Here is a 13377-nt window from a genome sequence, read left to right as displayed (position 1 = left end):
TTATCCAGGCGTGTCCACTCGGGCGCGCAGCCGCGTCCCCGGTTCCCGCAGACAGACTGATGAAGGACGCTGGAGCTCTGCTTTCATTGCTGACCACGCCTTCCTCGTGTCCACGCGTGACACCCATCAGAGTGCGCGTCAAGATGAAGTTAAGGTGGCCTCCTTCTCTTCATTTAAGAGTAAATAAAAAAGAGACTAAAACAAACCAATGCGCGTAAAACCATCAATACTCAGAAATACACATAATCTAATACAAATTTAAAGTGTTTCTTTGTAAATAAATGTTTACCTTTTTTCCTTTTTCAGTTGACTAATGTTTATTCTTTTTAACATAATGGATTGCGTTAGGAAAGGTAACTTTTTTAATAAAATGCAAACAATAAAAGTTAATTTGACCTGTACTTAAAAAGTAAATGTCTTGAGTTAAAAAAAAAAAAATCAAAGCGGGTATTTCGAGTTAAATGCCTTTTTCAGCGGATTTTCTTTAAAACTCAGGAGTCCGAGCATATATATATTTTTTAAATTTATATATTTATTTATATATTTATTTATATATTTATTGTGAGTCCGAGCATTTTTCTGAATGAGAGTCCGTATCAGTGACGTCACGTCACGTGACAGCTCAGGTTGTGGAGCTGGAGGAGCCTCTTCATGGCTGCAGGCCGACAGCGCCCTCTGGTGGACACAAACTGTCTCTCATCATTGACTCCAAGTCAGTCTTGTTGCTTCATTTGAACCTCCAAATTAGCAACAAAATAAAAAAAAAAAAATAATAAATGGATGTTGGATCATTCATTTATGACTTAGACTTTTTGTATGTAGTAACTCGTTACCTACTGTTTAAGTAAAATAACTAAGATTATATTAAAATATTACTAATTACCAAAAAGGTCCATGCTCAATAATCCAGGTTAGGCTGAGCATGGACCTTTTCGGTTTTGAACCAGTTTGACATGACTGTCGATGAGGGAGAGGGCCGGCACAGGAGGAGGGGGCGTGCCAAAGACACCATCTTAGCACCAACATAACTGGTTTGTTCCACTTTGAAGTAAGCTGTTTGCGGGAAGAATCGGTTTTGTGTTGTGTGTTTCCTTGACTGATGAAGTCTTCTGGATGGAAGGTGAAACGTTTCAGAAAAAAAAATAAGAAACTGTCCAGATGACCTGACTGAAAATTGTTGTATTACTAATTATATTTTTGACCAAATGATATCCACTTTCAGGTTTTAGTCTTTTTTTCATTCATTCAACCTTTATTTAAATGGGTTAATTGACCCTCGGGGACTCATTTACAAGAGAGACCTGATTTTAACAAAGAGTGATGACAACATTAGACAATCATAAAGGATGTGTACAAATTGAGATTTTTTTTTTATTAACAAGTGAAAATAAAATGGTAATTAAAAGGAAAAAATAAAAACAGCTAGGTTGTAAGGCGGTGTATAAAAATAAAAACAAGAACGTATCTGCATTGGTTTTTCCCAGGAACAGATGTTTGAAGCCACTTAGGGAGGTCAAGGTCGAAAGCTTCAAAGTCAAGGCCCGTGGGCCAAATTTGGCCCTTGTTAACATCTTATCTGGCCCCCTAAGATATTTTAAATGTAAAATACTTTTTATCGTTTCTCACTTTGCTTTAAAAAAATTACTAAATGCTTCATTTAGTGCAGGCCTCTCATGACAGTTTAACGTTGAAGCCAGAAAAAAGTAAAAAAATTTTCAGTAATCTTTAATTTTTGATGTGGAGAGAGCAACAAACGAAACCAACCAAACTCTTGTTGATGAACCTGCAACCAAGAAAAGATGTCAGCTTTCTGACTGGAGTTAATGTTTCCACTGAAATCGGCGCTTGGCGTGGACAAGTTTTTAATTTTTGTAACTGATTGTGACTCCTCTGGTCCATAGTTTCTCTAACTTCTAACACTCGTCTGTTCTCAGGCCACACGTGGCAGAAAACCCTTCTGTCTGAATGACTCTGGACTTTTGAGCGCTCTGAACAGAAAAACAGAACTAAAATGAGGAAGAGCTGCAAGAGGGGCATTCGGCAAAACCCCAGAACTTTGTTTCTACAAACCCAGACGTAAAGAAAAGGGAAGCAGACCAAAAACATCTGCTGCCATTCATGCAGAGAAGACCTACAAGACCGGATCAGGAAAGGCAACGTTCTCACAGCTGGCTTAGATTTTAGAATACAATTCAACTTCATTTGAGTAAATGATATTACATACATATTACATATGACACTATCTGTGCACCAAATGAAGGAAAACATTTGTTTTTAAACCCAAAATGTTCACAAGCTCACTTTAATTGTCCAGAAACTGACTCTTTCAGCCATTTTTAACAAGTTCAGATGCTTTTTCATAAATTAAACAGTTTGGTTGTATCTGCAATGTTCATTCTAACTAAAGGATGCATTTATGATTAGATAGGTGAAATGTTGGGTTGAAAACAAAAAGAACCACTGTCTTCGCTCTCAGACTGCAGGTTTACTTGTGGTTCCTAGAGTTTCCAGAAGCAGAATGGGAGGAAGAGCTTTCATTTATCAGGCTCCTCTCTTGTGGAACCAACTTCCAGGTTCTGTCAGTGCAGCTTGAAGATTAGGCTTAAGTCTTTCCTTTTTGATAAATCCTATAGTTAGGGTCGGCTTGGGTGAGCGATCCTTTAGCTCTGCTGCTATAGTCTTATACTGCTGGAGGACAAACTGACCACATTTCCTCACTCTGCTGCTTCTTTACTTGCTCTACCTGTTTGTGTTTGTAATTCTTTCCATCTGAACATGGTTTTTGTCTTTCCTCCTATAGAAAGTTCACCTGGACCTGTTTCTACTTCCTGTTCTTCTCAAACCCAGACGGCTGAAGCAGGTGGCCGCTCGTCCTGAGCCTGGTTCTGCTGGAGGTTTCTTCCTGTGCAAAGGGAGTTTTTTCTTTCCACTGTCTCCTTCGTGCTTGCTCAACATGGGAGACTGTGACAAAACAAAGATTCAACGCGTCTGCTTCGTTCCTTAGATAATAAACTTTTATTAATGAGCTTTTATGTGTATGTGAATGTTTCTGTTCGGTGCCCTGAGACGACTTCTGTTGGTTCCTGTCGTCTTTTTATAGAGTCATTCAAAGGATTCAGATATGGACATCACCAAAAGTTCATGAAGACTTCTGCTTGAAAAAGTTTTAGTTTTGCAAATGAAGCTTTTGACTTGAGCTACAAACAAAACTGTACAATTTGAATAATAAACAGGGTTTGCAAGATTTAATAAAAAAAAAAAGTATTTACTTTCCGTTTGAAATGTTATTCTTTACGTTACATTGACCATTAAATGCATCTCTGCACATTCAGAGCTCGTCACTTGATATTAAATATGCCAAGGGCTTGCCATACAGGGCGTGCTCAGGATCCTGCAGCTCTTATTTTTGGTGAAACGCAGCTTCCGTCCACACAGCAGCGCGCGACTCTTCAGCAAAGGTAAGGCAGAGGAAAACATCTTTTTAGCTTTGTGCTCATAAAATGTTAGAAAAGAAGGTCCTAAAAAACGCAAACTCTAACTGGAAGTGTTCATTTATTTAATCTGCTGTTTTTGATTCTGTTTGGGAAAGAAATAAGAAGATGTGCATGAATTACAGGAATTAATCCGAAAGTTTCAGATGGACTGTATTTTATTTTTATTTGGTTTGTTTGTTGTTCTTTTCCCCAGTAGAAAACTGGTTCACCTCGTTTTATTTTACAGCCGCCAGGTCGAGAAAAGCTGCATGTCTATTTGCTCTGAGCAAAAACCTTTTTGTTTCCTTGGAATGTGGCTTCACTTTAACTCCAGAAGAAAAAAAGGTCCAGAGTTAAAGAGCTGAAGTTTCACTTTCGCTTCCCACCCTTCTGTGTTTTGTGTGCTCTTCCCTGCAGATGCAGAGATGGGTTCTGATCTGTTGGGCCCTCCTGGCTCTGGTGGGTGCAGATGAGTGTCCAGATGGAGGCGGATGTAAACAGCGTCAAACCTGCTGCAGAAGCCCAGCCGGAGGCTTCGGCTGCTGCCCCTTCGATCAGGTGGGCGAGGCGCAGAGAGCAATGTTTCCTCTTTGTACTGAGTTTAAAATTAAACACTTCAGTCCCAGTGTATGATAACCATTCTGTGTGGCCTTGTTTCATAACTACAAAACCTTTAAAAAGCTAAACTTCATGAAAACAAAACTGCAGGAAGACAGCCGAACTGATTTGATTGTAAAAAATAAGAGTTCTTGTTTGTGTTGTCTGTTTCAGTCGATTTCATCAGGTTTAGAGAGTGAATTTATGTCAGTTCAGTCAGAAAATGTTCTCATTCTTTGATTTTTGGGGATTTTTTTGTACGTTAAACAACAATTAGTCTTTCGTGACAGAAACTTGAAAGGCTCAACTCAGTTTTGGCTCCTAATCTGGAATATCCAGTCGACCAACTCACGCTAAGAGCTAAGAACAGATGCATTATTTTTACACAAATTACACATTTCCTTTTTGATTTGTAAAATATGTTTGTTGCAGTTTGTTTAAATTTAGATATTTGGACAACTGGAGTCCCTCTAAAATTATATAATTTAATCATTTTTATCGCTGCAGGAGATTATTTACATTGTTGCACAAGAGCAAAACAAAATTGCTGCAAATTCTCAAATTGTAAACGAGTCCTCGAGGCGCAATGAGACTAAGTTGTATAAATAAATGTTGAGTGAATGAAATTCAGTCGTCAGTGGCATTTTGTCTGAATTTGTTTGTTCCTTAATGCGTATAATTAAAATGCAGCTAAAATAAGACTAACAGTTAACACTGAACCAAATCTAGCTAAAGCTAGCTTGAAGTAGCAACAACGTCACCTAAATCTTCAAACAAAATTCTCCTCAACAATTTTATAAAGTAACTTTTTATTACTCTATTACAGTAGTACTTCGCGGATTCGCTATATCGCTGTTTTTCAAAGTAAGACTGGACATGACACAATTGTCTGACAGATGGATGAGCCATGGACTGTTTATCTAAAATAAATAATTTAAAATGATTTTGCACCTGTGTGCAGCCCACAAGTGCAGGGGGAAGCTCCCTCCTGCAGCCTGTCATGATCTCTGCCACGCCCACACATTTCTCGTGAAGGGTTAACCCTTTGCTGTCCAGATGCACCGATCGACTTTTGTCTTCCAACTTAAAATTCAATGTATGTCACGTCGTAAAAATCATCATAACCACAAAATATGAAAGTGTTAAAAGTTATATTTAATTATTTTAGGACGTATATGTTCAGTTGTTTCAGTGTAACTGGTCAAGAAGTACATTTCTGCTCCGTGCTGCAGAGATGAAGCTGTGTGACATCCTTTGATGTCCTGCTGCACTTCTCTACATTTTAAATTTAAATGCTGTAACATTTTAAATAAATAATCCATGCATGGATCGTTTATTTAAAATGGTACAGCATTTAAATTTGTTTATTTAAAGACGGAGATTGGGAGTAACGGGGGATGAGTGTGATTGCAGCCTGGCACGTGTCATGACAAAGTTTACTGAACTTGAACTTGAACTAATTTCTCCCTACGTTGCGGTTTTCACTTATCGCAGGTGGGCGTGGTCACAAACAACAGCGATAAACGAGGGACCACTGTATACGTATATGTTGCTACATTAAATATGTTACTAAGTCTTAATATTAAGGTTAACCCTAAAAAATCTGCTTAAAAAATTAGCATTAGCTGCTAACAAAGTAGCTTTGCTCTGTTGTGGATACAGATTATTACTTTATTTTATGTATTTATTTATGTTTATTTGTATTAAGCTACATCCACTTTATCTTGACTTAAATGAATTAAGTGAAAATTATTGTACAGAGTAGCCAAATGTATTTTTATTAAAATGTTTTCATATAACTTTATCCTCATCCAAAGCTTTTAAACTAAATTGCTCAGGCTCTGGACACCCACCAATTATTGTTGCATTAATTAAATTTACAACTTGACATCTTGTTTTATTTTAAATAACTCATTCGTGGGCCAGATGTGACCCCTGAGCCACCAGTTGAATATTCCTGCCCGAATGTAACATGTGTGCATATCAAACGTTAATTATTGAATATAATTTCTGCCTTTTCTGCTCTAAATAGTTGCTCATTCTAGAATAGTGCTATTGATCCTAGCTGTTTAATGAAGCAGCTAAAGTTCAGCTCCTGTCTCCTCAGGCTGAGTGCTGTGAGGATCACGTCCACTGCTGTCCAGCAGACACGGCCTGTAACTCGGCCACGTCCAGCTGTGTGAATGCAACGGTGTCCATCCCGTGGGCGGAGAGGACCTCTGCAGATCTCTCCTCGGTCTCCAAAGTATGATGAACATCCTTCGTTTTTTTTTATTTTTATTTTTTTTTTTAACCCATTTTGAGTCGTCTGAGTGACGTTCCTATCCGCTGCTCTGCAGTCCTTCCAGATGATCAGGACCTCCATGGACGAGGACTCTGAGAACACGTGTCCCGACCAGTCGCGGTGCCCGCCGGAGTTTTCCTGCCTGAAGGCTTCGACCAAGTTTGGCTGCTGTCCCATTGCAAAGGTACGTGAACCAGCTCAGATGGAGCTTTTTCAAGCGTTGTTATTGTTGTTTGTTTTTTATTATCTATCAAAACCACTTCTTTGCTTCAGGTGCATTATTTCCATTCACAACTCTGTTTCCTATTGGTCCACTATGTACAACTTCAACACCAAACCAAGATCTTTTACTCACTGTGGCTTGACTGAGTCCCAACAATAAAACAATGATTTGTAAAACTTTTCTCGGTACCACTTTAAAATAAGGCTCCCCTTATAGATGGCTAATAAATAGTTTATAGAGGCATTATTAATGCCTCTATAAACACTTTATAAGTCATTAATAACTGTTTATTATGCATTAATTAAGGGTGACGGGGTCAAAACTGGCCAGTTTCTTACCAAATAGTGAGCCAAATCTGTTCACCTATATATTTAATTGTTATATTAAACATTTCAGACTAAGTTACTACCTTGTAAACACAATAAGCATTTGTAAACCAAATTTTTAGGGTATAATGTTAGTTGTAGATATTTATAATGCAGTGATAAGCTGTAAATTAAGTGTAGGGATCAGACACCAGATATTGTCTCGGATCATTGTAACGTTCCTTAATGTTAATAAATCACCTTATGCATATCTGTGCCTAACACAAATGCATTTACTCCAAGTTATGACCTATTTTATTCTGTTTTTAATGTTTGTTTTAATTTAAGCAATGATCCATCAGTTCAGGTGGGATTAAATGATTTGATGAAAAAAGAATGCCGTCTTTCAGCTCTTTTTCTGGTGAACTTCAACATTTTCACCGTTTTCACTTCCTGTGACAAAGCAGTTTCACATCACTGAAGATAAACCTGCAGTACTGTACTGCAGAAAGTGGTCAAATCTCTGGTGTCTGTGGTAAAAAATATAAAAGCTTCAGTTCTGCTGACGGTTAGTGGTTGGACAATAGACTTCATCCACACTTCCTTTTTTAATCAACGAAAGTTGCCTAGAACAGGTAGCGAAACTTCCGGTAAATGCATCTGCTGATTATAAGAACTGTTAAAATGGAGCAAAACATCCATTTCATCTGCGCTTGTTTCTGACATAGATGTTATTCAATCCAGGCTGATGATGGTGTAAGGGTTTATAAAACATGAACTGCTGACTTATTCAAGATTGGCGTCGTTTTAAGGAGCAGCTGTACTCCATAGTTCACCTCCTCCTGTACAATCGTCAGAATTAAACTCACTTTCTTCAGACTGTACAGTTAGTTTTTATGGTTTCTTTTTAAATCAAACAACTATGCGACAACAAATCAGCAAGTTGCAAGATTAGGTTAGATTATAGGAAGAAAATCATGTGAAAATCAAAATTAATGTATATCAGATCCACGCTGGAGTTTAAATTGGACCCACCGGTCACGATTTATGTGAAAGTGGGTGTCAGGGGAATTTAGGTAAAGGTTTATGGATGTTTATCGCTGCTAATGTTAAATTAATGTTGGCTCGTGTGTGTGAGGACAGAGAGTTCTTTTTCTCTCTCAGAGAGGAGCCTGCAGGCACCTGACGCCTCCGAGTCTAAGAGGCCGAGGTCATCGTGCTGATGAGCGTGTATAAAAGGCACTTCCTGTACACTGTCCAATGCAGATTCTCATGACGGGGCTTTAAGCACGTAACTTTGAAACATCTGTGTAAGCCTGTGTGAACGCTGCCTTTGCAAGTAAACTTTGTTAAAAATCTTCTCATGTCTTTGTGTGTGAGCTCCTTTATTTAAGTTGATAAAGCAAGGATATTTTTATCCAACATTTTGGTCCTTCGAGCCGGATCCAACCGTTTTTATCCAACAGTGGGCAAGAGAGAGGAGGATTCCTGCCATCTTATACTCCATTATGAAAAATGTCACAGCTGTTCATGCAAATGCTACTTTTAAAACCTTCATACCACCTTCAGTTTCCATCTCCACCTTCTACCGCTCATCTTCAGTCGAGTCACAGAGGCAACAAGTCCAGGAGGAAAGCCCAGACCTCCCTCTCCCCAGAGACTTTTTCCAGCACCACCTGGAGGATCCCAATGCATTCCCAGGCCAGAGAGGATACATAATCCCTCCAGTGAAGACTAGGTCTGCCTCAGGAAATTTTCTCAGGAGGACATGCCTGGAAAAACTCCAAAGGGAGGCGTCCAGGAGGCATTTTAATCAGATTTTGAAACCACCTAAACCGACTCCTTTTGATGTAGAGGAGCAGTGAACTGCTTATCTGCATCAGTGTCATATTCTGGCTGTAACAATTGTGGCGAGGTTGATTTTTAATTCTTTGACTTCCAAACAGGGAGTCTCCTGCTCTGATGGACACCACTGCTGCCCTGAGGGACACCGGTGCAGCATCGACAGCCGCTCCTGCATCAAAAAAGGTGGAATTCCCTGGTTTTTTAATTTTTATATTTTTCAATATTGTGCTCAGGTAACGTGAATATATGAGTTTTTAAACTTTTGTCTATTCTGGTTTTTGTTTTAAGAATTTGAGACTACCGTTTTGTGCAATGACGGCGTGTCTGAGTGTCCAGAAGGTATGAGCTGCTGTGAAACTCCAGAAGGAAAGTGGGGATGCTGTCCAATGCCAAAGGTACACCATGTTGTTTTCATACAGATGTGTTGATGTTACCACAGCTGGGGGGAGGTCAAATGATGGATTTGCATGTCCCATCATGCCACATCTTGTGGTTCTGAGCTACCTAACATGACTTCATGTGAACAGGCTGTGTGCTGCGACGATAAGGAGCACTGCTGCGCCGAAGGGACGACATGCGACACCAAAAACATGAAGTGTATTTCCACATCTACCAAAAAGGAGTTACCGATGTGGGCTAAGTTTCCTGCCAGGCAGAGGGCGGACTGGGAGAACCTGCAAGGTCAGCCTGAGCGTGCTTCCTGGGTGGAATTGTTTGTTCAGTTGGTGATAAGGTGAATGCCAAGACAGGTGATAATGTAGCAGGAATTTTTCCTGAAATGATCGCAGCCAATCCACTTCCTCCTTTAGAGAAAACAGTGACTGTGTCATCTGTTGCTAGGGCAGCTGAGCTCTGAATCAGACGTGAAAGTTTTCAGACTGAAAAATAAAGAGGAAAAATTACACGATGAATCCAAATGATAGTTTCTTCATCAAATGTAGATGTTAAAATAGCTTTTCTTCGTCTAACCAGCAGTTCTGTCCAGTTTAGTTTCAGTAAGATGAAACGTGATGCACCTTCAGATTCCAACCAGATTTGTTTCAAAGTTTAGCATCAACAATGGTCACTTTGGTTCCAGAACATGTGTGGCTATAATAAAATCCTTTCTAAACTGTCTCTTTTGAAAATCCACAAGGTTTTTATCAGTGTTCAGTCTGGTTAGTTTAGCTTGAGTTACCGTTGGCGGTCGGTGTGATATTCTTCAGGGAACGGCTTCATTTAACAAACAGCTGTTATCACAGTTTGTTTGATCAGTAACAGTTTATTGTCTCAGTACGCCTCCGACGGGTTCAGCGTGCGTTGGCTGTTAATCTTCACTGAAGTGAATAAAGTGTGATCCTTCTAAAAATCAGTGTTTTGATGGGGAATAATGTCAGTTCTGAGAGTCTGAAATCGAGCTGAGAACTGATGACCATACAGGTTAAACTCGTTTCAGACGGTCGGACGTTTCAGTGACATTTCTTGTCTTGTTAACGTGGTCGACCTTGGAAGAAAATACTCCCATCATAATGAAAACCTTTCACGTTTGGAACAATTTGAACTGGTTTGTAAGATAACATGCAGCTAAAATCCACATGTTATGAACTAAAGTCAGCAAAACGGTTAAAACTGGCAAAACTAGCAGTAAGTAACAAAACAGATGTTACAGCTAAAATTTGCTAAACAGAGGATAAACCTAGCAAAACTGTGGCTAAAAGTAGAAAAATCAAATGCAACAGCTAAAATCAGCAAAACAATGGTAGCTAAATTATCTCAAACCATAGCCAAAATTAGTTAAACATAAGCCAAAGCAAAAAAATTTGCTAAACATAAGCTCAAAGTAACAAAACAGATGCTAAATCTAAAATTAGCAAAATGGCAGCTAAAATGAGCAATTCAGATGCAAAAGCTAACGTCAGCAATACGGTAGTTTAAAAGTGACAAAACTGTGGATACAATCAAAAAGTAACAGAACAGAAAAGAGAAAAAGTATCTGTAAACTAAAATTAGCTAAACAGTGGCTGAAATTATCAAAAACCATAGCCAAAAGTAACAAAATATCAGCTAAAGTAAAAATTAGTAAAACATTAGCTCAAAGAAGCAAAACAAATGCTAATGCAAAAATTGGCAAAACAGTAGCTACAAGTAACAAAACACATGCTAAAGCTAGAATGAGCAAAACAGCTGCTAAAATTAGCAGTACATATGCTAACCCGAGCAAAATCGTATTTAAAAAAGAGCAAATCAGATGGTACGGCTAAAATCAGCAAAACCGTAGTTAACCGTTTTTATTCTGATTTAACTTCATTTTGTGTGTTGCCTGTTTTTTCTGTCTGTACAGCACTTTGGTTGGCATTGTCGCTGTTTTAAGTGCTCTATAAATAAAATGGTATGGTATGGTAAAATTGGCAAAATGGTGGCTAAAAGCAAAAAAATGGTAGCTACAATCTAAAAGTCGTATTGCATTAACTAAAAGTTCAATAGCAGAATGGTAGCTAAAGGTATCAGCACATTGGCTTAAAACTAAAAGAAGCATAAAAAATTAGAGCAACTACGCTGGAGCAGATTTCATACAGATTGTAGAAACTTTCATGCATTTCTCGTGAGGCATTTTATATTTAAAAAAGTTAAATATTTTAAAGAGTATGAAAGTTGCAACAACCAAAAGTCTTACCAACGCTGTTGATTGAGCTGAATGTTTGGTCATATGGTTTAAAGAAGTAAAAAGTATGCAGAAGTTTCCAACATTTTTCAGTCAGGTCATCTGGACAGTTTCTTTTTTTTTTGTGCTGAAACGTTTCGCCTTCATTCCGGAAGGATTCATCAGTCAAGGAAACATCAGTCAAGGCCTGACCCGACTGAAAAATGTTGGATTGTATACCTGGATTATTGAGCATGGACTTTGTTGTTATGCAGAAGTTTGATTGCAAAACAGATGTGAAACATACTGACGACATTTTCCTCTGATTAAAACATGATACAAACTGTAGCCCTGGCATTTTATCAAGTAGCTGAGTTAACAAACAGCTTGAAACTGTGACGGATATTTGTTTTATCAGTCAGACATTTTATGTAAAAAAAGAACCAAGCGACGGTCTTTATTCTGGTATCATTTTCATTTCGTTCTTTCTCCAGGTATTGAAGTCCCGTGTAACGAAACGGCAGCCTGTCCTGAAAACTCTACGTGCTGTAAGAACAAAAAAGGGGATTGGGGCTGCTGTCATTTAAAAGAGGTACAATTTGTCCTTAAAGTTTCCCCTTCATCGTATTAATGAAATACTTTTTTCTAAATAAGAAAAGCCTTTTCCACATTTCCTACTCTTTCTAGGCTGTATGCTGTAAAGACTTCAAGCACTGCTGTCCGAAAGGTACAAAGTGCAACAGGGCTAGAAGGACTTGCGATGACAACTTGGGTTCTGTTCCTTGGGTTGAGAAGGGACCTACAATCCCCAGAAAAGATGTTGAACTCCAGGGGACGATTGTCCCATGTGATAGCACCGTGGGCTGTCCTGATGGCACCACCTGCTGTAAAACCCAACAAGGTGGCTGGGGTTGTTGTCCTTTTCCACAGGTAACAAAACAAATACAAATTCTTTTAGAGAATTTTATCAAAAAGTGGAAAATTCTGGGATAAATGGTATCTATTAGATGTGGATGATTTTCCACCTTTATTTTTATCCTCAGGCTGTTTGTTGTGCAGACTTCATCCACTGCTGTCCAAAAGGTAGAACATGTAACCTGGCTGCTCAGACATGTGATGGTGGACTCCTGTCTGCTCCCTTGGTCAAGAAGGTTCCCTCAGTTCCCAGAAAAGATGTTGAACTCCAGGTGAACATCGTCCCATGTGATGGCACCACGGGCTGTCCTGATGGTACTACATGTTGTAAAACCCTACAGGGTGGCTGGGGTTGTTGTCCTTTTCCAGAGGTAAGAAAAAATGCAACTTCTTGAAAATCTTTTATCTGGGATTAATTGTATCTATGATGTCTTTTTTTTAATTTTTTTATCGTCCAATCTCAACATGACTCGCAAAATCTCTACTCGGCTCTGCACTGTCCAGGTGGTTTTAAATTAGTACTTCCTCAATGTGAGCAAGATCGTAATAGCAAGGCTGCTCTACAATGGCGTTACCTTCAACATATTCATGTTCAAACTGAGCTTACCACTAACTGGTAAAGAGGAGAATCGAAGTCACTAAACACTCGCCGTTCTCAGCCATGGTTTCCAAAAAGGCTGTTGCCAATTTAAGCCCCCCGTCCATTTGCTGGTCGGAGACAATAAATCGTCAAATTGGGAGACTGTAACAAAGCCAAGATTCAACTTGTCTGCTGGATTCCTTAGATAGAGAACTTTACTAATTGGCTTTTATGTACGTAAATGTTCCTGTAAAGTGCCCTGAGACAACTTTGTTGTGATTTGGCGCTATATAAATGAACTGAATTGAAATTTAATTGGATTGAATTTCTGTCTTTGGTCAACCTTGCTCTGAATTCTATCAGCCAACAAACAACGGTGGGATGGTTCTTATGAAGGAAACACTCACGATTGACGTTGCTCTCTGACCTTTCAATAGCCAGCAGTCTGCTGACGTTGATGATTTATTATCTTTCACATCTTTTTATCCTCAGGCTGTTTGTTGTGCAGACTTCATCCACTGCTGTCCAAAAGGTA

General features: G+C 38.9%; 1 protein-coding gene across 1 annotated transcript in view; it reads left to right on the top strand.

Annotated features, from left to right (window-relative positions):
- Positions 1–3890: 3890 nt before the first annotated feature.
- Positions 3891–13377, top strand: part of LOC119421881 (progranulin) — a 13149-nt gene continuing 3662 nt past the window's right edge. Inside the window, exons 1-8 of the mRNA XM_037689248.1 lie at positions 3891–4031; positions 6178–6315; positions 6410–6538; positions 8829–8910; positions 9016–9122; positions 9255–9408; positions 11842–11939; positions 12035–12277. Of these exons, the coding sequence (XP_037545176.1) occupies positions 3891–4031; positions 6178–6315; positions 6410–6538; positions 8829–8910; positions 9016–9122; positions 9255–9408; positions 11842–11939; positions 12035–12277 (1092 nt within the window). The remainder of the gene's footprint in view (positions 4032–6177; positions 6316–6409; positions 6539–8828; positions 8911–9015; positions 9123–9254; positions 9409–11841; positions 11940–12034; positions 12278–13377) is intronic.

Source organism: Nematolebias whitei, chromosome 15, assembly GCF_014905685.2.
Source record: "Nematolebias whitei isolate Nwh7 chromosome 15, NemWhi1, whole genome shotgun sequence".
NCBI lineage: Eukaryota > Metazoa > Chordata > Actinopteri > Cyprinodontiformes > Rivulidae > Nematolebias > Nematolebias whitei.
This window is presented reverse-complemented; position numbering and strand designations above follow the sequence as displayed.